Raw genomic sequence first — 24986 nt, 5'->3', positions numbered from 1 at the left:
GGGTACGCGTCGGTGTGGAAGGTTTTGGGTACGCGTCGGTGGGGGGTACAATTTCATATCCAAAAATTTCCGCCTTTAAATCAAATTACCTATTCAGCATCTGTCGGTTCTCTGATGTTTTTAATTACCTGTGACAAGATGAGCCTGGTGATTGAGTTTAGCTACGAGGTGTGAGGAGTTGGCCCTTGTGGTGTGTGAACTTGTTTACTTACCTCGTTATTGGTAAATATTTATGTAAATCACCAGTTTCATCTGGGAGGTTTAAGTGAGCTGCCGTGTTAGTTTACTAATGTTATTTGTTTGAATGACAAAATGGAACATGAGCTGTTTTGTTCCTTACGAGCAAACGCAGCATGTTTGTGTAATCCAGATTAATACAGTTATGTAAATTGAATTGCTTAGTCTCTCTTTCTGTGTCTCTTGGTGTCTCCCAGTTTCCCAACCCTTCCTCCATACTTTTCACCCCCATATTCTCTCTCTCTCTCTCTCTCTCTCTCTCTCTCTCTCTCTCTCTCTCTCTCTCTCTCTCTCTCTCTCTCTCTCTCTCTCTCTCTCTCTCTCTCTCTCTCTCTCTCTCTCTCTCTCTCTCTCTCTCTCTCTCTCTCTCTCTCCTTCCTTTCCTTCATTTCGTGCTCTCTCCCTTGCTCCCTCCTATCCGTTCTCTTTCTCCCTCTCAAAATATTTCAGGTCTCTATAAAATAGCGAGGAGATCAGCCATGAGAAATACAGGGCCAGAAGATACAAAGGAGGACATAGCAGATGTGACTGAATACCACCTGCAGGAACTAGACGCGACAACCTCAATAGGCAGGACTAAATAACGCCACTCCTTTGAAGGAGTCTCCAGAGATACTTAGACACCTGTAGGCTGAATTTTTTCTCCAATAAAACACCCGAGACAGGAAATCTCCCAGAATTCTTGAGAAACAAAAAATGAGAGACAGACAGGACGCACGATGTTGCTTATCCTCGAACACTCTACCATATCCCAAGACTTCTTTCTCGTAGTAGGTGGGTGAGACTTGTATTAGAAAGATAGAAGTCAAGGTGTGGTGTAGGTGGCAAGAATGATAGACGATGAAAGATAGGAAGAAGGGAGACAGGTGAGTTGAGACAAGGGGATATATATATAAAAGAATAGAAGCCGCGAAGGAGGGAAGGTGCGACAGGAGAGAATGGGAAGACGCGATGGAAAGATGAGGCTGTGGAATTAAATACAGAAAGAAGAGAAGGGAACACGAGAAGAGAAGGGAAACAGGTTAAAATGAAGAAGATGAATAAGATAAAAAAGACACATTCAAAATCAGAAAGAGAAAGAAGGGAAGGAGATGGATGTGGGCTGAAAGTAAAGAAATTGTCACAAGCCAGAGGGAGGAGGAAAGAAATTACCAGCTGTGACAAGGCTATCAACTCTGCCTCTGCAAAGCTGCTTACCAGCAATCGTCGAGGTGAGGAGGGGAGGGGGGGAGGGAGGTAGGTGGTGGGAGTGGGGGGGGAGGGAGGTAGGTGGTGGGAGTGGGGGGGGGAGGGAGGTAGGTGGTGGGAGTGGGGAAGGAAAGTGAGAAATGGAAATGGGGGGGGGGGAAGAGGAGTACAGGGAGTGGGGAAAATGGGAGTAGAAGAGAGAAGGGGAAAACGAAGATGTGAACAGTGAGTGGGAGAGGAAGGAGAATGGAAGGGGAGAGGGATGAAGAGGAGACGAGGGAAAGGGATTAAAGGTAGTGGTGAGATTGGGGGACGTAGAGATGGAGAGGTAGAGGGGCGAAACGAGGGTAGAGAGAGTGACAGAAGAAGTAGAGGGAGAAGAGAAGGGAGGGAGGGAGGGAGTAGAAGTATTGAAAAGGGAAGAAAAGTGTTGGAAGGGATGGTGACCGCACAACAACCGTAGACCGTAATGAGAGCTTCCCTAGCTTACTGAAGTCCATTTAAATCACTTCAGGTATAACATTGCGGCGGGGTTTAGCTCGTGAGGCTACGACGATACAGGAATAGGAAGGGAGCGTGTAATCTTTTTATCAGTAAGAGGCTCATTCCTTTCCTCTTTAATTCTAGGAATAACGGGCAGGTGTGCGACGCAGGAGTAGTAGCAATATTGAATTTTAAAACATCACACAATTATAGAGCTCGCTGCAGAAAGCCCATAGACCCATGCGCTGTTGAGTCTGTTCTTGTCTTACTCACGGGATATATATGTATATATGTGAATTACTCTTGAAACAACTTCGATCCAGACAGCGTCCTGTCTGTTACGTTACCTGTGAATTAATCATCAACCCTATTTCCGAACCGGTATCTACCAATGTATTTTTTTGTAAGTGTAATTTACAAATCCAATTTGTATTCAATTACTAGCATTGTATTTAGTGGTGCTATATTTAGCGTCTCGGTAATGTACCGTTTCATCTGTTTGTTTATTTCATTCATATCACTCCCGAAATGTGCCGATAACAAATAAAACAATTGGGTTGTATGTGTTCGAGGTGTTACAAAAAAATGGTGGTCTCAAAATACCTTGCAAGTCTGGGAGGTACTTCAGGTTGTGCTGCATTTTAAGCACATCGTTGTCGGAAGAGTAATGCGTTGGTCCAAGGTGACCAAGGATAAGGGTCAGCTCTCTTCGTCCTGTTCCAAGAAAATATTGTCATTAATGTTACTCTATTGTGATTTCGTAATATATAAACGTGCTTCTAATTCTCAGAATCAGCATTGTAGTCCTTTCCAGGCCGTCTTCTAAAGAAGAGATGTCAGTGGAATAGGCAGCTGGAGAGATAAAAACCATCAGTTCAGTAAATGAAACATCGATTCAACATAGTGACCAAAAGTTAAGTGTAAATTGTACCTGAAAAGGGAAAGATGAAGTTGAAGAATAATATATCACATTTCGAACATATACCTTGTGGTGGGGTTCTGGTAACATATTTTGATATAATTTTTCAGTTCTGCGGTGGTTACAAATAGAATATTCAACGCCTTGTCTTCAACATTTCCATAGATATATAGCTACATGTTATATATCAAAATTATTAAAATGGTGTTTTCAAACCCTGAACACAAATCAGAGAGACAAAAAATGAGTTCTGTTTCTTATGAATATAGAAATCAAACATCATATCATCCGCTGCTTGGCTCTTGCCACATCGAGTAGAACAGCCTACCAGCCATGTACCCACTCAATCCTCCCCAATCCCTCACTACCCACTTTATGGAAATCTGATAATCTCTTAATATTTTCACTTGCACAACCTATCTAATTCTATGTTACAACTATTTTCTTTATGACACCTGTTCCCTAACTCGTATAATGCTGTTTATGCAATTTACTTGTCGTTCTTCGGCCAGGACGAAGTCTAATATATTGATTCCCTTTTTGACTCCATAATGAATGCTTTAATTGAAAGCATTTATCCAATATTACTGAAAAATCCTTCTACCTATTCATTCCCTCTTATTTATTGACAGTTTTTTCTATTAAAAATTACTGTTACCGAACATGCAAATATTATTAGATATAATTACCATTGATAATATTTATTTTTGTTTAGAGTAATCCAAAATGGTTTTGGCTGAGGCTCTATAATTTCTCGTGTTGAACTATGTGTTCAGTTATCTCGTTCAGAAAGTGTTACATCCCATTGTCTAAATTTGTACTCCATAATCTTGCATTCTGATAGTTTCCTGGTTTCTACGTTCTTCCATATTTAGGTGATTAAGTTCATATCTATTAATCCTGTGCACTAGGTGCATTCAACTCAACCCATTTATTCCACATACTTCTGCTGTTTGTTTGAAACACGTTCATTGCATTATGTTTAATGCTTATGTTTTCGTATCTAATATCATAAACCAAACACTTCATAAATTTGCCAATTGTCTGAATTTTTTCAAAAAAATTTCCTAAAATTGTCAAGGTCGATGATCATATTTACAATTATTTTACTGTCTAAATAATCTCAGGCCGCTGTCATGTAACAGTTTAAGTCGAGAGAAATGACCCGTTCTACTACATGCTTATCCCGAGCCCCTGACCAAGGGCCAGATTCACAAAGCAGTTACGCAAGTACCTACGAACGTGTACATCTTTCCTCAATCTTTAACGGCTTTGGTTACATTTATTAAACAGTTTACAATCAAGAAAACGTCCCAATCTACTGTTGTTATTGTTATAAACAGGCTCCTGGTGCTTCGGAGCTCCTTAACTGTTTAATAATTGTAAACAAAGCCGCCAAAGATTGAGAAAAGATGAACAGGTTCGTAAATGCTTGCGTAACTGCTTCGTGAATCTGGCCCCATGACAATTTGAGTTAGGCTAAAGGAAACCGTCTGGCCTCAATAACAAAGCGTATATTAGCTTGCCAAGAGAAAAAGAGAAGAAGAGAGGTGCAGGATCAGACATCCCGGATGCTGCAGCATCCGGGATGTGATGCTCGGCCTTCATAATGAGGGGAAGGGAAGGGGAACTATCAGGAGAAAGCGCCAAGCCATTACGACTATATAGCACTTGGAAGGGGGTTAGGATAAGGATTTGGGATGGGACGGGGGAAAGGAATAGTGTCCAACCACTTGGACGGTCGGGGATTGAACACCTCTCTAATGGAAGTGATGAAATAACAGGTTATTCTTATCTTAACATCCACCCATTGCTCCTGAGAGGGATAAATACTTTGTAAGATCAGTACTGTCTGGCTGTCCATTTGATGGTTACAATTACTGTAAATGTAACAGTGATAATGGCGATGTTAGTGATGGCCACAGTAGTGATAATGATGATGGTCCTGATGATGGTGATGGATTGTGATGAAGAGGGTCTAGCTGATGCTATGTACTGCGATAAAGATGGTCTGCGATTGTGATCGACCATTACTATGTGAGGGGTAACTGAGCGTTTTTTGCTTGAGTGTACCAGGCTGTGGCAGGTAGCAACACGCATAAATTAGTGCCGTGTGTGTTCCTATGTGTGTTTAAAAGTTATCAGCGCTCCTGATCCCCTTATTGGAGGAGTGGGAAGGGGGGGAAGAGGGGTGGTGCAGCTTGTTAACTCTCCAGGATAATATATTTAACATTTTATAGCCATAAATACCTAGGGTAAAAATAATTGGAAATTGAAATATCCCCCAAAACACACACAATTTTTTGTTCTTTTCGGGCCGAGTCATTATATTCGCGGGTTTGTTCAGTAACAGATATTTTCCATGAAGTTAATTAACGGGAACAACAAATGGCCTCCCCCACCTTTTACATTTATGCCAAATAATAGAAATATATATAATAATAAATAGCCCGACCTTTGCATAAAATATCAAATGCCATTTAATTATCTAAACAGCGAGCGCTGCGGCGCCAACCACAGCACAAACATTCACTACAATTTTCACAAGCTTTTAATTTTCGTTTACATGAACATTACAGATATGAAATAAAAATGTTACATTGGTCAGCGAACACGATGCTAAACATCATATATAGTTATTTGTCCGACTAAATATTTTTTGCTTTTGGTTAAGCAAATGTTTAGTTTACAAGGGGGGGGGACAATGATCTTGTTCTGACGTCACATATTACAAATTACTAGTAATGGTATTTACTCGAACTTCGCAACTTCTGTTACTTATTACTGGTCAGTACAGCGACGTACTGGCCTCTTGCCAGGCTCGAGTTCAATCCCCGATGATCAAAGTGATTGGGCACAGTTCCTTCATATTTCTTTGAATCCCAGTCATCAATCTGTTGTCAAACCCAGCCCAGTCTCCAACTATTCCGTCAAACATAAAAGAATTTTTTTTATTTTTTTATCAAAAAATATTCGCGTTCACTCCTACAGAATTAAACCAAAAATCGGAAATTAACGAATGAACCTAATTAACCTGTCCCAGCAATCCTAGGCCTATTATATGATGTCTTATGACTAATATAGCGTACATATGTTATAGAGTACATATATTATCTAGGCCTAAGAGTATTTAGATTAAATTTTTGGATTATATCTTTCGAGCCTCTACAAAATAAATAGCACAGAACACGAACATTTATTGGTATCAAAATAAAACTTTTTTTTAAGTTTGATCAAATAGATGCTATAAGTACTATCATTTTAGGAAGATGCATTTGGCACGTCCTAGATTTTATTGTCCGCATATCCCAGCTCTAAATCTGTCCGCATATCCCAGCTGTTTATCTGTCCATATATCCTCTGTCTTAATATGTCTTCATATCCCAGATGTTAATCAGTTAACATATACCACCTATTAATCTGTCCGCCTGTCCCAGTTTTTAATGTCCTCATATACTAGCTCTTGACCTCTTGTCCCATTTCAGTTTGTCCTCGTATCTCAGCTCTTGGTCTGAACTCATATCCCAGCCATCAGACTGTATAATATCCCAGCTTTTAATCTGACCGCAACTTCCATCTTTATATCCTAGAACCGCCTGTCTTTTCGTCCCTGCCTCCTGGTCCACTGCCGCCTGGTCCACTGCCTCCTGGTCCCCTGCCTCCTGGTCCACTGCCTCCTGGTCCTCTGTCTTCTGGTCATGTCTTAGCTAATGCCTCATGACCCATCGATTGTGCAACTCCCTACAAATACGCGTTTATTCCATTTAAAACATCACTGTTAGCTTCGTACACGGTGACAAACCTGTGACGTACTGACTGACTGACACTTATATTGTAAAAAAAAAAATTGTGGCTTAAATTATAATTGGAGCATCATTAATCTCCGAGTTCAAAATGTTATGTTTATGTTTTGTTGTGTGAATAATATTAAACAACAGCTGTAATATATTATTCCTTCTCAATAATTCGGAAAAAGAACCCTAGGATAAATATTTTTTCCCACACGGTGAATGATCGGCGGTACTTTAGGTAAGCTTAGGATAGGTTAAATAGCCAGGGATCCCTGGGATAGGTTATGAAGGATGGGATAAGTTGAGTGAGTCGGTGTAGCGTTTTTCACCCTTTGTATCATTGAAATAAATCCGAATCCTAAACACACACGGTTTTCATGGTCATCCCACAGGAGGCGATTTCTGTCTTTAATCTTAATAGTGTTACAAGGAGAAAAATAAAATAAAACAAACTCCAAAATATATTTGCATATGATTCGAGTGAGCCTATTGATCATTATTGCTTGCTGAACCCCCTTGTTACCTACACTTCCCGCAGCGCACAAGTTGGAATTCGCAGAGTTAAAATATTATAATTTTTAGTAAATACAGAACCTGGTGGCTTGGATCGCTTAAAGTAACGTCAATGCTCTCCTAGGTCTATATTCAAAGAGCACAGCGCTCCTAAGCTTGTGTTTGAACAGAATAACGCTCCAAGGATTTTGTTTGAACAGAATAATGCTCCAAGGCTTTTGTTTGAACAGAATAATGCTCCAAGGCTTTTGTTTGAACAGAATAATGCTCCAAGGCTTTTGTTTGAACAGAATAATGCTCCAAGGCTTTTGTTTGAACAGAATAATGCTCCAAGGCTTTTGTTTGAACAGAATAACGCTCCAAGGCTTTTGTTTGAACAGAATAACGCTCCAAGGCTTTTGTTTGAACAGAATAATGCTCCAAGGCTTTTGTTTGAACAGAATAATGCTCCAAGGCTTTTGTTTGAACAGAATAATGCTCCAAGGCTTTTGTTTGAAGAGAATAATGCTCCAAGGCTTTTGTTTGAACAGAAAAATGCTTCAAGGCTTTTGTTTGAACAGAATAATGCTCCAAGGCTTTTGTTTGAACAAAATAATGCTCCAAGGCTTTTGTTTCAACAGAATAACGCTCCAAGGCTTTTGTTTCAACAGAATAATGCTCCAAGGCTTTTGTTTGAACAGAATAATGCTCCAAGGCTTTTGTTTCAACAGAATAATGCTCCAAGGCTTTTGTTTGAACAGAATAACGCTCCAAGGCTTTTGTTTCAACAGAATAATGCTCCAAGGCTTTTGTTTGAACAGAATAATACTCCTTGGCTATTGTTTAAACAGAGGAACACTTCAAACAGCACACCTGCTAGATGGCCGGCATCCAGCATCAATCACACGGCTGATGATAAATACAAGAGTGTAGAACACAGGTGTATCCAATACAACTCAAGCGTATCAATAGTGTTCTATGTGTTCACTGATAGTGTTTCATGTCAAGGAATGAAATTATATATATATATATATATATATATATATATATATATATATATATATATATATATATATATATATATATATATATATATATATATATATATATATGTATATATATATATATATATGTATATATATATATATATATATATATGTATATATATATATATATATATATACATTTATACATATTTATACATATGCGCCACCTTCCGGCTGTGTAGTGGCAACATTAGAAGCTACCAGGGGAGAAGATGTGGCGTCACATTATCTATGAAAAAACATTCTTAGTAGAAATTACATATTCATTAATCTGCCGCATTCACAAATCTAGATTTGTCCGCCGCCACACAAGTGGAAATAACGCATGATGTTTGGGTTGTAATAATTAGCATACACCAGATTAACTCAAATGCAACTCTCTAATTTTTATCTGCATTAATTACCATAAAAAAAAGTTTTGACAGCGAGCGGTTTGGGCGTCATACACCATTCTCCCCAACCTCTAATTAAAATAATATTATTAATAAAATTAATGATAATTATAATATAAATAACAATGCACAAGTAATATTGAAATATAAGTTATAATGTATATATATATATATATATAACTGAAAACTCACACCCCAGAAGTGACTCGAACCCATACTCCCAGAAGCAACGCATCTGGTATGTACAAGACGCCTCAAAGAATGAGGTGATTTGGTAAAATGCTATGCCCAAGATAACTATCCGAGTGCCGGCGGTGGGGTGGTTCAAATAGCCTCGGCTATCACCTCATTATGTCCGGTCGTGATGGTCAAGTGGATTAGGCGTCTTGTACATACCAGATGCGTTGCTTCTGGGAGTATGGGTTCGAGTCACTTCTGGGGTGTGAGTTTTCAGTTGCATATGTCCTGGGGACCATTCAGGCTTGTTCGCATATATATATATATATATATATATATATATATATATATATATATATATATATATATATATATATATATATATATATATATATATATATATATATATATATATATATATATATATATATATATATATATATATATATATATATATATATATATATATATATATATATATATATATATAATATTATATATAAAATAGTCAGGTGAGGTCGTATGGTGTACTCACCTAGTTGTGTTTGCTGGGGTTGAGCTCTGGCTGTTTGGTCCCGCCTCTCAACCGTCAATCAACTGATGTACAGATTCCTGAGCCTACTGGGCTCTGTCATATCTTCATTTGAAACTGTGTATGGAGTCAGCCTCCACCACATCACTACCTAGTGCATTCCATTTACTAACTACTCTGACACTTAAAAAGTTTTTTCTAATGTCTCTGTGGCTCATTTGGGTACTCGACTTCCACCTGTGTCCCCTTGTGCGTGTGTCACCCGTGTTAAATAATCCATTCTTGTCCACCCTGTCAATTCCCCTGAGAATTTTGTATGTGGTGATAATGTCTCCCTTAGCTCTTCTAGGTCGAGTGTGGTGTTGTGATCATACTTTCTAATTTGATGTGGTGTGTGATCACGTTCGGCCTGTTCTAGTCAATAGGGTGATTTCGACCTAGTGATTATTCTAGGGGTCAACAGTGGTTGACATGACCTTACCCCTAGCCCAGTACGAACCCTGCCTGCCTCCCAGGGCAGAGATCTGAAGGCTATGTGAGCATATGAACCCTCCAATGAAGTGGGAAGATGTTGTCCAGAAGACTATACAGCAGATTAGTTAAAGAGTTGTCGGTCAATTAGTCTTGATGACCATAGAGAAGGGCTTGAAACTTACCGTCAGGAAGGCATTGGTTGCTACATTGATTAAATTCTCGGTTTACATTCAAGTTTTCTTCCTGTAAACCAAGAAGAGAACCGTAGCAAGAACCATGAGGAGAACTTGAGTGGGAATCCTGAAAGTAGGAAAGCTCTACATCAAAATAACTAATGTAAAAGGCTGGGGATTTTGTACTACAAGCAAATAGCTTTTTCTCTTATGTTAATTAACATCATTATTTATTAACTTATATCAAGCTAATCATAGGTTAGGTTAGGGTTAAGTATTTAGGTTCTGTTTTCAATTACGTGCATTTGAAGTACCTTGGTGAAACATATATGGAGTTGCGATTGGAACAGAGGTGATCACTGAAGCACTGTTCGAGAAATGCTTGACCGTCAACATTTGTGAACTTTGCAGCCTTTGCAAGGCAAATTCTCTTTAATCCTGCCGCTAAACCCCCTATTTATGAATGATTAATGGTTTACACACTCCTCACAACTGTTGACGTTCGAACAAAGCTTTGCTGACCATCTCTGTTCGAATTGTAACGCTGCAAATGTTATAAAAAAACAAATTAATGAAGAGTAATAATACAAGGTAATGAAGAGCCAGAGCTAAAAGGTGTTAATGTACCAGAATATGATACTGGAACTAAATCTCGCAATCCTGGAGAATAGAAGGAGCACAAGGAACATGATTATAACATAAAATACTGATGGTATTAGATAAGGTGGACAAGGATACTCTCATTATATTGAGAGACAGTAGGGCAGGAAGATACAGGTGGAAGCTGGAAACGCAAATGAGCTGAATTCCTGAATAATTGAATATCTTTGTTGGGGTGTACCTCTGTAGCGGTGTACCTCTGTGGTGGTGTACTTCTATGGTGGTGTACCTTTGTGGTGGTGTACCTCTATGGTGGTGTACCTCTGTGGTGGTGTACCTTTGTGGTGGCGTACCTCTGTTTCGGTGTCCCTCTGTTTCGGTGTACCTCTGTAGATGTGTACCTCTGTAGATGTGTACCTCTGTAGTGGTGTACACATCTGTAGGGGGTATACTCCTCTGTAGGGGTATACACCAATGTAGGGGGGTATACACCTCTGTAGGGGGTATAGACCTCTGTAGGGGGTATACTCCCCTGTAGGGGGTATACTCCTCTGTAGGGGGTATACACCTCTGTACTGGTATACTCTTCTGTAGGGGTATACCTTAGATGTGATATCGAGAGCACTACTGTTATTTATTTTCTAAACAATCTGCTTGATCCAATATTATCAGCCAAGCTTGCTCGTCCGTTAAAGCGGAGGCGTTCTATTCGAATTCACTGTAGGCGCAAAAAATCTTGCTGTTTTATCCGGGTGCATCACAGCTTTTGTAATTGCGTGGTGCCCTTTTTTTTCTCCTTAGAGACGAGTTTTATTTTTATAAACAGCTACCTGGATATGGAGCATTATCTTCTGTTTTGTAATTTAGAGCAAGGTATAAACAGCTTTTTCGTGATTATCATGCAAAACATCTTCACTGATAAGTAGTTTCCATCACTATGACGCACATACGCAGTACTATAAACTTGTACCCAGTTACCGATATGAAGCGTATCACCAATTACCACCACTATAGTTTGTTTGCCCCTTTTTCAGCACAATAATGAGTGGACATAGTTCCTAGTTCAAAAAAGATGGTTACCCATTTCTCTGCACTCTAGTGCGAATATCCAGTTTCATGCCCTATAATATGTATACCTAGTACTCAGCACTATAATGCGTATACTCTCTTTACTCCCAGAAGTTAGCAAAGCTTTCCTAACCAGTTACCAAGCAAGTACGTCTCGGTAATAAAATCCCCATAGTTACATCTTTACTTAAATAAAGATGTTCCATACAGCCAAAAAGTGATGCTATGCCCTAAGATCGTGGAGTCGTCAAACAATATGAATATGACTTGAATGTTCATCTGGTACGTGTTAAGCTGTTTGCAAGCTCCGGTATGGAGACAATTGTTATTCATTGCACAAGGTGAGATGTTATGTGGAAGGTGTAGGAAGAGAGTTCCCCACCTTGCGCCATGGTGATTGCACGTTGAATTCACAAAGACTCAATGATTAAGGCTTCAAACACGAATCTTCTCCATATTTCATCTGTTCTTCTTTCCTTGTGCATTAACATGAAAAATCACTCTCTCAAGCTCACTTTGTAATGTTATTGGCCTTGACACGTGTCGCTGTGTCAAGCTAAAGCTCTATTTCTCTTGACACAGATTGCACGTGTCAAGCTTGATACGTTTTGCCGAAGCTCTCTTCAACTTCTTATGAGGCTGAGTAAAAAAAATAATACAGATTGGTAGGGTTTTGAAAATATATATGTTTTCCATTTAGGGTGAAGTGGGGTGTTCCTCTGTCGAGAGGTTCTCAGAGCAGCAGTTGGTTCTATTAACTATTGACAGCTCTTAGTTATGCTCTGAGATGTTTGTAGCTGGCTCTTGGTCATGTTGGAAAGACCTCATAACTAGCTATAATTACTTTATGATGAGAAATGTGTTCAAATATAGATGCAGCTATGTTGAGAGGAACTCGTAGCCCTCTCTTTGGGAGAAGCCCTCTATGTTATGAAGCGATCATAGCATGCATAGCATAGTAATATTGATAAGTGTTCGTAGCAACAGCTGTTGTTATTTTTAGATTTAGCTACTCAGAACGAAATGTTCATGTAACACGGGCTATAGTGAGCCCGTAATTGAGTTCGATTATTCGCGATAACCTTGTTACTGTGATATTTGGGTCAAAGTCTTAAATGGAGGTGGGTTTTTGTTTTTCGCTTCTGTTTTAGCGTACTGGTTTTAGTCTTGTTTTAATAACGGAAGATTGATGGTGGATATAGATGCACAGTGTTCACTAGTGTGTCCCATTCTTCAACTGCTTTTCTAATCATTGTAGTTCCTATAGAATTTGCATCTAATGCAGCTGCTGTCGATGGATTAATGTTGAGTTTGATGCGCAGGGCTTTAGCTGCTTCCCATTCCAATAACTAATGCAATTATGGCGCCTCTGCATCTGTTCCACAGACATGACACTCTTTAACTAAATGGGTTTACTACCTCCCAGCAGCACTTGTAACCAAGTCTGAGTCTGTGTGTGGCATCTGCAATGTCTCTGGATATCTTTTTGCCAGGCTTGAAAGAGTAATACCCAGTGGTTTTATGTGCTACATCGCAGTGGATCTTCCTTCCGCTACTTTGGCTCTGTGGCAACTTTTGATTGTTGGGTGTATTTTCTTCTTGATTTGCTCCCTAATCTGTGAAAAACTTGGAGGTACTTGAACCTGTACAACAGGTAGAGCAGTGGCAGTTTTTACTAGTGAGTCTGCCTTTTCATTACCATCTAAGCCAATGTGACTTGATATCCAATTTAAGGTGATAGCCCTAGATTGTGTGCTTCTTTTCCTATATGTTGGATTTCTGTGATGAGTTTTATATTATCTCTGCGCTGGCTGGATAACTATACCTGGAGCGTAGATTTAAAGTTGGTATGAATGATGACATCATGTAAATTATTCTTAATTGATTAATTTATGGCCTCCTTCAGGGCATAAAATTCTGTTTAAAATGTTAGCACCCACTATTCTTGCTCCAGTAAGCTTCGTGGGTGTTAATGTAAACTTTTAGTGAAAACTAAATTGTATTAGTATATAGTAAATTAGGGATTAATTTAAATTAAAACCGGAGATTTCCGGGATTTTATGTTTCTTTAAGATATTCTTTAAGGAATGCCCCAGCAGAATCTCATTCTTGATCAACTGATGCATTTGTGAAGATGTGAGTGGTTGCCGGTCTTCAGATGATTTCCATTTGTTGTTTTATAATTGCTTTGAGCCTCTGCAAGATACCTGCTGATTTTTTAACTGTTCAATGATTATCTTTCGACTCAAGTCTTCTTCCTACTTTTTTTATAATAGTCAGGTAAAAGCATCTAACAACATATATAAAGTGTTCGTAGCTTGCTACTGGATATTATATATGTTGTCAGATGTGTTTAGCTATCTCTTATACGTATGTGGTCAGGTGTTTGTAGCCAACTATTGCATATGTTGTCAGGTATTTTAGCCAACTCAGCTTAAATATATTAATGCCGATATCGTTAGATGTTTTGCGTATTATATACGAATTCCTGTTTTTATTAGGCATATGCCCCTGGATACTGCTGAATGCGTGTATGCAAATGCGCATTTATCCAACTTTGTATGTTTACACACACACAGACATTTATGTATGCAATCATCATATATATGCAAATCGTCATTGAGCCGAGTGATGTTGCGTTTTCTGGCGTTGCAGCATCTGGGACCTTGACACTGTGTCCGGTATTAATATTGAAGATAAAACGATATTGTACAAGTCTCACTTTGCACCCATGCGATGGTGAGTACACGTGTGTGTGTGTGTGTGTGTGTGTGTGTGTGTGTGTGTGTGTGTGTGTGTGTGTGTGTGTGTGTGTGTGTGTGTGTGTGTGTGTGTGTGTGTGTGTGTGTGTGTGTGTGTGTGTGTGTGTACCGGTGTCAGTGGGTGTACACAGACAAATCCTTCCCGGCAGCCACTCTCAGCTCGGGTATTCACGAGAAGCATAATAAAGCATAACATAGATCATCTTCCAATTTAAGTCAAAGTACTTTAACTCTCTACTTGAACCCCGCTTGCAGCTCCTTGTCATCATTCCTACCAAATGACACAGTTAAATCGGCTTTAGTTGCCATCATATATTGTGACTATAAAGTCATAGTTAAGTGATGGTCCAGAAGTGGAATGGCATGATTCTCTTGGTGCGTAGTGACGTTGATACGAAATACAGACGATGGGGAATACCAGATATATGAGTATTTCCATTGGAAGATATATATGCATATTGAATTGATAGTGCTTGGCTCCTGGCCAGCCGTCCGGGTTGGTGAGTCGTCCAGTGCCTGTATACATATTAATACACATATATGTGTGTGTGCAGACGCTTGTAGTGTTGCGCTGACCGCCATTGGAGAAGGATCAGCGACTTCTCTGTTATTTCTGACTAACGGTAAGTTGAGGAACCTCTTTCTTGCTCAATATGGTATTTTTGTTGTGAATCGTTACCTCTCTAGACAACATTGAGACGGGTGACGTTCAGCTCAAGCTGCTGATTAACTGTTGTATAAACTCTGGCACAGAAAATATAGTGTATTTTGAGGTAAAACACAATTATATTTGCAGAATGAACATTCCTTTCATGTTATTCATTATAACTGCCTGATGGGTCTCTTCATCATATCCCCCCCATCTGATGACCTTTTGGTGAAAGGTTGCGAGTTATATTTTATGTTGCTTTAGTGGGTAACCTGAGACATTGAACAGATGTTTGTTCATGACAGTGAACTCCGGAGATGCCGTGAGATGTGACTCGACATCATGTTCAGACTGCTACAGTGAACACCACATACATAACTTCCACCAGCAGGCCCCACAAACAAACAAACATTACCGTGAAGCTTCACGCTCATTTTTATTCTTGATTTCTACTTGAAAATTTGAGGAGTACGACTGTCAACTTCGTGAATTTATCTATTTTACATATTTTCCTAAATCCTATACATAATTTCACTTTTAGTCTTAAAACAAATTATTCCACTTTCAGTCTCATAGCTAAAAATTATCTTATTTCCAGCCTTTACAAAAAAAAATTCACCTTCAGTTTTAAACAAAATAAAACTCGCATTCAATAAAAAAATACTTGTAGTCCCAACCAATGAACAAACTCCTGAATGACAAGAAAGTTCAAATTACTCAATCACCTTCACAGAAAACTAATTATCATATTTAAGTTTATTCTATATATAATAATTATTAACAGTATATACTATTAGAAAGATATCATGAGGTTTAACTCCGAGGAAACGAATAGGTCACAAAATGTACTTTCAAGTGATAAGAAATTTGGAATGAATAAATTAACAATCAGGATTTGCGTCCTACTTTACGAGAAATTACTTCACGGATGAGAAATTAATTCTGATTACATTATGAAAAACAAACAATTGGGTTTTCTATTGCCAGTAGAGGGAGCCGGTTAAGCTTATAAAAGTAGTCTCTTCCCTTCAAGGCCAATGACAAAACTAGGATGAACCCATTCCGGTTGTCTGGAGATGTTCAACTACTGCTTCTTGAGATCTTGAGATGATTTCGGGGCTTTAGTATCCCCGCGGCCCGGTCCTCGACCAGACCTCCGGCCCCAGGAAGCAGCGCGTGACAGCTGGCTAACACCCAGGTACCTATTTTACTGCTAGGTAACAGGGGCATAGGGTGAAAGAAACTCTGCCAATTGTTTCTCGCCGGCGCCCGGGATCGAACCCGGGACCACAGGATCACAAGTCCAGCGTGCTGTCCGCTCGGTTCGACCGGCTCGGCTAGTTGAACAAAGACGAAGTGTATTTAGTGTAAACGTTCCCACAACCTATCCCCCTACCTGAGAATCGAACCCGGGGGCGCAGTTGGTTGTGAGGTAGCCGTGCTATCCACAGCGCCAAAATAATGCATCACAATACAACATTGTAAATTTTCCAGCCTTCATTATAATGAATTTAGATCACTAAAAATCCCACTTGACACATTTAGATTCTTGACCAACAAAAAAATCTTACAAATAATGCAACCATAACAAATAATTACCAAAATATTATACAGGGCCTCGTAGCCTGGTGGATAGCGCGCAGGACTCGTAATTCTGTGGCGCGGGTTCGATTCCCGCACGAGGCAGAAACAAATAGGCAAAGTTTCTTTCACCCTGAATGCCCCTGTTACCTAGCAGTAAATAGGTACCTGGGAGTTAGTCAGCTGTCACGGGCTGCTTCCTGGGGGTGGAGGCCTGGTCAAGGACCGGGCCGCGGGGACACTAAAGAGCCCCGAAATCATCTCAAGATCTCAAGATCTCAAGATAACTTTTTTTCAGCAGCAAATAATTATAATTGTAATACACGTTACAGGTATTGCAGCTGTTGGTGGCGAGAGATGATAGGCAACATGTGTACGACACTGTCACTACACGTGCTTGTCATCTGTCTCTTATTGCTGTCTCAGGAGGGCAACACCCTGAACCACGACGACGGAACAGGAGAAGAAAGTAGCGTTGAAAACAAAGAAGAAGAACAAGGCAAACAATATGGAGGATACGAAGCCAACGTTCCGGACGGACAAAGTCGAGGCCCAGGATCAAGGCGCTTCCGCCCCTCAAGGGTCCCCCGTGGAGCCGCGGGTGGGGGTCTTGTTGGGGGTGGCGCAAGGTAGGGGAGCTGCTGGGTGAGGGGCAAGGTAGGGGAGCTGCTGGGTGAGGGGGCAAGGTAGGGGAGCTGCTGGGTGAGGGGCAAGGTAGTGGAGCTGCTGGGTGAGGGGGCAAGGTAGGGGAGCTGCTGGGTGAGGGGCAAGGTAGTGGAGCTGCTGGGTGAGGGGCAAGGTAAGGCGCTGGGGGCGTCTCGGGTGAGAAATGTTTGTGTCTCAAAGAGGTAGCTGACAGGCTTGCTAAGATACAGCTGGGTGGGCGGCTGAGACGGCGACTGAGACGGTAGCTGGGAGTGTAGTTGACTTGCCAGGGAGCGAAGATGGCAGCTGGGTAGAAACTGTGGGAGTAGGTAAGTGGGAACTGTGAAGACCCACTTGGATGGAGCTGAAAGAATCTATAAGGGAAGGTGGGGGGAGAACTGAGAAGGATGATGGGTGAGAGGTCAGAAGGCATATAATCAGGAAGCTAGGAAGGAGCTGTAAGCCCATCAATATGAGAGCTTAAAGAACTAGTAAGTCACTGTGTGCTGTGAACTCTTGCCCTTCTAAGTACATAGTTTATGGCTCTAACCTTCTCAGCATAAGTGATCCGACAGACCATTAGTTCCCCCCCTTTCTAACCCTCTTTTTTTGGTTGTCTTTCTCTCTTCTTGATTAAATTTTGTCTTTTTCACCTATTTCTCTTCGCCATTAGATCTGCATTTATACCTATTTCTCTGGTTTTTCTTCTTCCCACCTTACATATGACAGTCATATCATGAGTATTGACACATTTTGTCTCCTCACACGCCTTGCTAATGACTCACCCAGGTCTCGTCACCTGTTATTTACTGGTGAGGGAGTTTGTTGTTTCAGTTTCACCTGTTATTGTTAGTTACTGCAGCAGGGTGTGAGGGGGCAGCAGAGTGTGAGGGGGGCAGCAGGGTGTTGAGGGGGCAGAAGGGTGTGAAAGGCAGCAGGGTGTGGGGGGGCAGCAGCAGGGTATTGTATATAAGGTAATTATAGTGCATGCATTTTTCAGTTAGTGTGCAACCTGTCCTCCTACAAAGAACGTCGTATTTCGCTCGTATGCCTTACATAACGCCAAAAATGATCGCACTCGAAAATGGAAACAACTCGCCAAAGTGACGTACTGTCCCACTTTCTGTTTTGGGTCCTCAAGTTGTTTAGGAGAGGACACTTTAAATTGACCGTTTTCTTGACGTTGTGAATCCTTAGGATTCACAACGGTGGTTCGGTTCAATCACTTGCAACCTCAAGAGCACTATGGAGTCACAATGCACTCCGTCAGTGCAGGCTATTATCGTATGTGAGACCAAACGCTAAGATTTAGTGTTCCTCGATAGGAGAGTGTGTGTTCCAGGGCTATAATCTATTCCAACGATTGTACAATAATCTGCCGTCACAGGGTCGATGCCTTGATCCAACAAGCGTAGCGTTACAGAGCTAAAACACTGGTGAATCACACTAAATTTAACATTTTGGTGTCCAGGGTGTTGGGCAGCAATACCCGGTGTTTGTACCCATTTTGCACGAAAGAATAATAATGATTCGGCGACGCCGTCCCTTCTCTAGAAATACCTTTCATTTCAGGATAACGTATTTCCGAATTTCACAATATTTATGCTGCTGGAAAGTAACTATTTTTACGAAGTAAAAAAATATCACAAATAAATATAATCCCTTAGTTTAATATTCACAGAACTTATGAAAGGTTTGACGGACCGCTTCTCTTATTACAAAAATAAAATTATTCAGTACACTTGTAGTAAATACACAGGAAGCTTTCATTACATTAGTCAAGAGTGTCATTTTAACATCGCTAAACAATAGCAATACGCAGTAGGAACCGGTTCTCACGGCGTTAGTATACGGAGACCTTATCTCGCCTTCCTGCTTAGGAACAAAGTGAACTTCATGAACACTCCCACTAAATGCTTGCGACACTTACATTAACAAGGGACATTGTACACTCGTGTACTAATGAATGTCATTGAATGTGTAATTCCACACATGAATTACACATTCAATGACACTTAAAAGTTACGCTCATTCATAATCTCCGGAAGTGAATAACACATCAAAGTTACACAGAAAATGCAGATCACTGAAAGAGTTTCCACGTCACAAAGACATAATTACAATGCCAAACCTAATTAGCAGACACCTGAGACAATACTACACAATGGACCGACACACTCGAGTCACAGACTCCAACAGTCACTGATATTAACAACGTCGTTGAGACAAACAATACCAGCATATGTCACAGGTCAAGGAGACCCTAAACATGTGTAGGATTAAGACAGTCCTCGCACCTGGACGGGTGTCTGGACGTCACCACTTGGGCTTAAGGACTGAAGGTTATACTGTCGCGTCAGTCGTTCCATCTCCCGTCTGTGTCGGGCGTTGATTTACTCGACTGTGGACGGTCGAACACGATGATCAACACCAGAGAACAATTTCGGAATGCAGAGAAATTATTTACTCCCTAATAGTCGGCCCCCTCACACACACCCTCACACACCATCCACACAATCAGAGAGAGATGTGTGTGAGATTATGGAGATTAGGAGAGATTAGGCTAGTCCCAGAACTAAGGTTGACCCTCGCGGAACCCGCTGACGCAACGCGACACGGAAGTCTCGCTCAATGACCGGTTGCTAATCCTCTAGTACTGTCACCACAGCACAGAGCGCGCGGGGTAAACAAGTGCCAGATTACTCGCTATGCATAGTAATGTGGGTCAATACGACGTAACACGGCAGGCGCGCGTAGGACAGACAAGCGATGACACGCTACACATGATGCGGTTGAGTAATGTCGACGCCTCGACGCACACGGACGGCACGGCGTTCATATACGCACGTGAGCTCTGACTATGGCTCCTCAGATGAGAATGTTTCACTTCACACAACAAGAAGTCGAGACTAGCTAGAGACTGTACATTGCTTCGATTAGCCATTGTATACCCGACAATTACTTCTGAAGCTCGTTCAGTTTAATAATCAGTAGTTCGGAATGACAATGGAGTCTGCAATTTGAGGAGTGTTTTCTAATATATTTATTGAATGGTCACGTCCTTTGTTTCTTAGGAAGATTTAAAAAAAAAGTCAGAGAGAAACCCTTTGGCGTGAGACCCTTTGGCGTGAGCCCCTTTGGCGTGAGACCCTTTGGCGTGAGACCCTTTGGCGTGAGACCCTTTGGCGTGAGACCCTTGGGCGTGAGACCCTTGGGCGTGAGACCCTTGGGCGTGAGACCCTTTGGCGTGAGACCCTTGGGCGTGAGACCCTTGGGCGTGAGACCCTTGGGCGTAAAACATCTCTGAGTACTCTCATGATTTATTGTTAGTTCGGCAGTTGTGTCGGGCGACTGTCAAACAATTACTCATGATCTACTAAACGAAGGGATGACAGAATAATTAAGTGTATTCACCGCAAAATCAATACCAGCTTACTTGTTTGTATCTCAAAATGTTTTAGAATGTATGTAGTTTCGTATTGAAAGCCTGTACCTCAATTCACGTAAAACAAACACGTGTGTGTGTGTGTATGTGTGTGTGTGTGTGTGTGTGTGTGTGTGTGTGTGTGTGTGTGTGTGTGTGTGTGTGTGTGTGTGTGTGTGTGTGTGTGTGTGTGTGTGTGTGTGTGTGCATTCACCTAGTTGTGTTTGCGGGGGTTGAGCTTTGCTCTTTCGGCCCGCCTCTCAACTGTCAATCAACTGTTTATTTACTACTTCCCCTCCCCCCACCCCCCACCCACCACCACACCCCACCCCACACCCCCCAGGAAGCAGCCCGTGACAGCTGACTAATTCCCAGGTACCTATTTACTGCTAGGTAACAGGGGCATTCAAGGTGAAAGAAACTTTGTCCACTTGATTCTGCCTGGTGCGGGAATCGAATCCGCGCCACAGAATTAGGAGTCCTGCGCGCTTTCCACCAGGTCCCTGTCTCAGTCTGTTTTCTGTGTGTGTGTGTGTGTGTGTGTGTCTGTGTGTGTGTGTGTGTGTGTGTGTGTGTGTGTGTGGTGTGGTGTGGTGTGGTGTGGTGTGGTGTGCAGCCCGTCCTCCAAAAATGGGGAGGTAAATATAACAGCCTCATAAGTGCAACTATGTACTATGTATGACAGTCAGGAATTGTACGTATTTACACTTAGTATTAAATTGTACTGTCAAATATATTGTGAATATATGAGTTTACCTGAAAAGCTGAATAGAAAACCACGACCTAACCTAACCGTCTTAGTTTTTGAAGATAAGCATTTTATAAACGCATGTGCGTTGCAGAGCCACAGCAACGCGTGACCGGGTACAGCTAGTATTTAAATAAATTGTAAAGCAACTCAAGATATTTTTTTTTTTAAATCTCTATTGTTTAATAAAACTAAAAGAGAAATTCCTGATATTTAAAACGCGTATAGTGAACTGAACTTTAAAATTTCATCCTAAAATTCTGAGTATCTTAACAGACAACGAGGAGAATTAAATGGAGAAGTAAATGTAACAGCCCCATAAGTGCAATTATGTACTATGTATGACAGTCAGGAAATGTACTTATTACACTTTGTATTAAAACGTACTGTCAATTCGGAGGATGGGTTGCAGCGTGTGTGTGTGTAATTACCTAAGTGTAGTTACAGGATGAGAGCTACGCTCATGGTGTCCCGTCTTCCCAGCACTCTTTGTCATGTAACGCTTCGTAACTACTGACGGTCTTGGCCTCCACTACCTTCTCCCTACTTTGTTCCAACCGTCTAACACTCTGTTTGCGAAAGTGAATTCTCTTATATTTCTTCGACATCTGTGTTTAGCTAATTTAAATCTATGACCTCTTGTTCTTACCGTTCCAGGTCTCAGAAAATCTTCCCTATCGATTTTATCAATTCCTGTTACTATTTTGTATGTAGTGATCATATCACCTCTTTTTCTTCTGTCTTCTAGTTTTGGCATATTTGTGTGTATGTGTGTGTTTACTAGTTGTGTTTTTACGGGGGTTGAGCTTTGCTCTTTCGGCCCGCCTCTCAACTGTCAATCAACTGTTTACTAACTACTTTTTTTTTTTTTTTTTTTTTTTTTTTCCACACCACACACACCCCCCCCCCCCAGGAAGCAGCCCGTGACAGCTGACTAACTCCCAGGTACCTATTTACTGCTAGGTAACAGGGGCATTCAGGGTGAAAGAAACTTTGCCCATTTGTTTCTGCCTCGTGCGGGAATCGAACCCGCGCCACAGAATTACGAATCTTGCGCGCTATCCACCAGGCTACGAGGCCCCATGTGTGTGTGTGTGTGTGTGTGTGTGTGTGTGTGTGTGTGTGTGTGTGTGTGTGTGTGTGTGTGTGTGTGTGTGTGTGTGTGTGTGTGTGTGTGTGTGTGTGTGTGTGTGTGTGTGTGTGTGTGTGTGTGTGTGTGAAAAACTTCAGTTGATTGACAGTTGAGAGGCGGGCCCAAAGGGCCACATACTCTAACCCCCGCAAGCAAAAGTAGCTGAATACAACTGGGTGAACACACACATACACACTCTTGTGTTGGTGAGTGTATGTGTGTGCAAGTGGGATAGCTGAGGAGTGGAGGGTTCACTAGTGGGATAGCTGCTGAGTGGGGGTCACTAATGGGATAGCTGCTGAGTGGGGGTCACTAGTGGGATAGCTGCTGAGTGGAGGTCACTAGTGGGGTAGCTGCTGAGTGGGGGTCACTAGTGGGGTAGCTGCTGAGTGGGGGTCACTAATGGGGTAGCTGCTGAGTGGGGGTCACTAATGGGGTAGCTGCTGAGTGGGGGGTCACTAATGGGATTGTTGCTGAGTAGGTTTTCAGTTGAGAAGCTGCTGAGTTTTTAAGATATTCATAGATATGTGAAAACGAATTACCTATAAAGGTGAATTAGTGGATGTTCTCTATGACTACATAGGTATAGTTCACACGGTCAGGTATGACAAGGAGAGCATGATATATGGTGTTATTCTGCAGCTTAAAGATGCACCCAGCTGTGGAAACCTTGTTAATATATTAGTCTTTTACCCAAACAGTGCAGGTCTGGTGGGCGGCGGGCAGGTACTGAGCCAGCTGTCTGGCCTCAGTGCTCTGGCCGGACCTCATGTTGGTGGCGGCGGCGGAGGCCATGGTGGTGGTGGTCATGGCGGCGGCCATGGCGGACATGGTGGCGGTCATGGTGGCCATGGTTTCGGCGGCGGTCATGGTGGCCATGGTTTCGGCGGCGGCCATGGATTCGGCGGCGGCCATGGTTTCGGCGGCGGCCATGGTTTCGGCGGCCTCGGCCATGGTTTCAACGGCCTCGGCCATCATGGTGGCGGTGGGCATCACGGCGTTGGTCATCATGGTGGCGGTCGTCGAGGAAGCGGTTTCGGAGGTCTGGGCTTCGGAGGCCTGGGCATATTTGGTGGCTTCGGCCGGGGTGGCAACAGACTCAACAGAAGGCGTCGTCCTCCCTTCTCTAGAGGTGCCTGGCATTTCAGGATAAAGTATTTCGGAATTTCTAAATATTTTTGCTGCTTTAAAGTAAATATTTTCACTCAGTAAGATAATTTAAAAAAAATATATAATCCCTTAGTTTAAAATTATGCTCACCTAATTATCACTAAAAAAAATTTGAGTCCCTATGAAGAGAAATATATATGACATAAAATATTGTATAAAGACGATAGTATTTCTAACAGTAGATTCCTCTCTCTTTCTCTTAGACTGCTTTAGATATTGGTATTGGTGTGAGTAACATCACCAGCGATGTGGGTTAATGGGACCCTGTCTGGCCAGACCCTGCGTACTCATCAGTTGGTCCCTGGGACGTTTTTTTTCCATCACCTGAGTATTCATCAACTGGTCCGCTGGAGGTCAGGGATGAGGCATGTCCGGGAGTGTGTAGCAGTCCGATGTAGACGTGTGAGATCTGTGCATATACCGTGTAACTAGGACCATGTGGAACTGGGCCTTGTGTCCAGTCCTACGAAACTTGGATACAATGTTTACTGTAAATGTTGCCATTACTTAAGAAGTTATGCTGTTTAACTATTGTACCATGTTGCCACTGTAACGTGGACTTCACTATTAGGATAAAAGCTTTTTTGTAAAGAGATTAGAGAATTGTTATATTTTTAACTTCTTTATAATGAATCATCGTTATTCTATGTATAACCATTCCCTAAATATGTATAATATTTAATTATTTTTTTTACCTACATGTGATAAGCTCATCAGAATAATTGTAAGTGTGCTCTGCATTACTTTTAATACACCTCACAGCTCCGTAATAGACTAATTTACGAGATCCACGTCAACTTGTCACGAGGTATTCACCAAGAACTTGTCACTACCGACCATCGAGTCATGTAAAGTCATTGCCCATTATTTATTGATTTCTGCGTTCCTAATTTCCCTTAATTAAAAATAAATTACAACTTTGAAATCAATCATAAGGAAAGATCCTGTTTGGTAAAACTGTGTTAATGAGTGCATCAAGAATAGAGGAGCTTGCTCGACGTTGTAGCTATAATACACTATTGTTGTAAACATAAATATACACAAATATTCTAGTTAAACCATTATATATATATATATATATATATATATATATATATATATATATATATATATATATATATATATATATATATATATTTATATATAATATAACTTTGATTGCATGGATATCGAGATGGATTCTTCAACGTGGGAGGGGTTCACAGGTACTGTCCCTTGGCACCACAACATTGTGTACACGGGCTCCAGCTACTGGGCAGGCTTAGTACTGACCGTCTGGTGGCCAAGCTGGCCGGATTATAAG

General features: G+C 41.3%; 2 protein-coding genes across 2 annotated transcripts; one reads left to right on the top strand and one right to left on the bottom strand.

Annotated features, from left to right (window-relative positions):
- Positions 1–7281: 7281 nt before the first annotated feature.
- On the bottom strand, positions 7282–15028 carry LOC138359966 (serum response factor-binding protein 1-like). Its single transcript, XM_069319842.1, has 3 exons — positions 14957–15028; positions 9914–10031; positions 7282–7946 (listed from the first exon to the last, which is right to left on the bottom strand). Exons 1-3 carry the CDS (start codon positions 15026–15028, stop codon positions 7282–7284), a joined length of 855 nt encoding a protein of 284 aa, XP_069175943.1.
- LOC123747263 (uncharacterized) lies at positions 14822–24419 on the top strand. Its single transcript, XM_045729302.2, has 4 exons — positions 14822–14957; positions 16897–17193; positions 23215–23645; positions 23887–24419. The coding sequence occupies exons 2-4, from the start codon at positions 16922–16924 to the stop codon at positions 23916–23918; spliced, it is 735 nt and encodes a 244-aa protein (XP_045585258.2). The 5' UTR covers positions 14822–14957; positions 16897–16921; the 3' UTR covers positions 23919–24419.
- Positions 24420–24986: the final 567 nt, after the last annotated feature.

This window comes from Procambarus clarkii, chromosome 94 (genome assembly GCF_040958095.1).
Source record: "Procambarus clarkii isolate CNS0578487 chromosome 94, FALCON_Pclarkii_2.0, whole genome shotgun sequence".
Lineage (NCBI taxonomy): Eukaryota > Metazoa > Arthropoda > Malacostraca > Decapoda > Cambaridae > Procambarus > Procambarus clarkii.
This window is presented reverse-complemented; position numbering and strand designations above follow the sequence as displayed.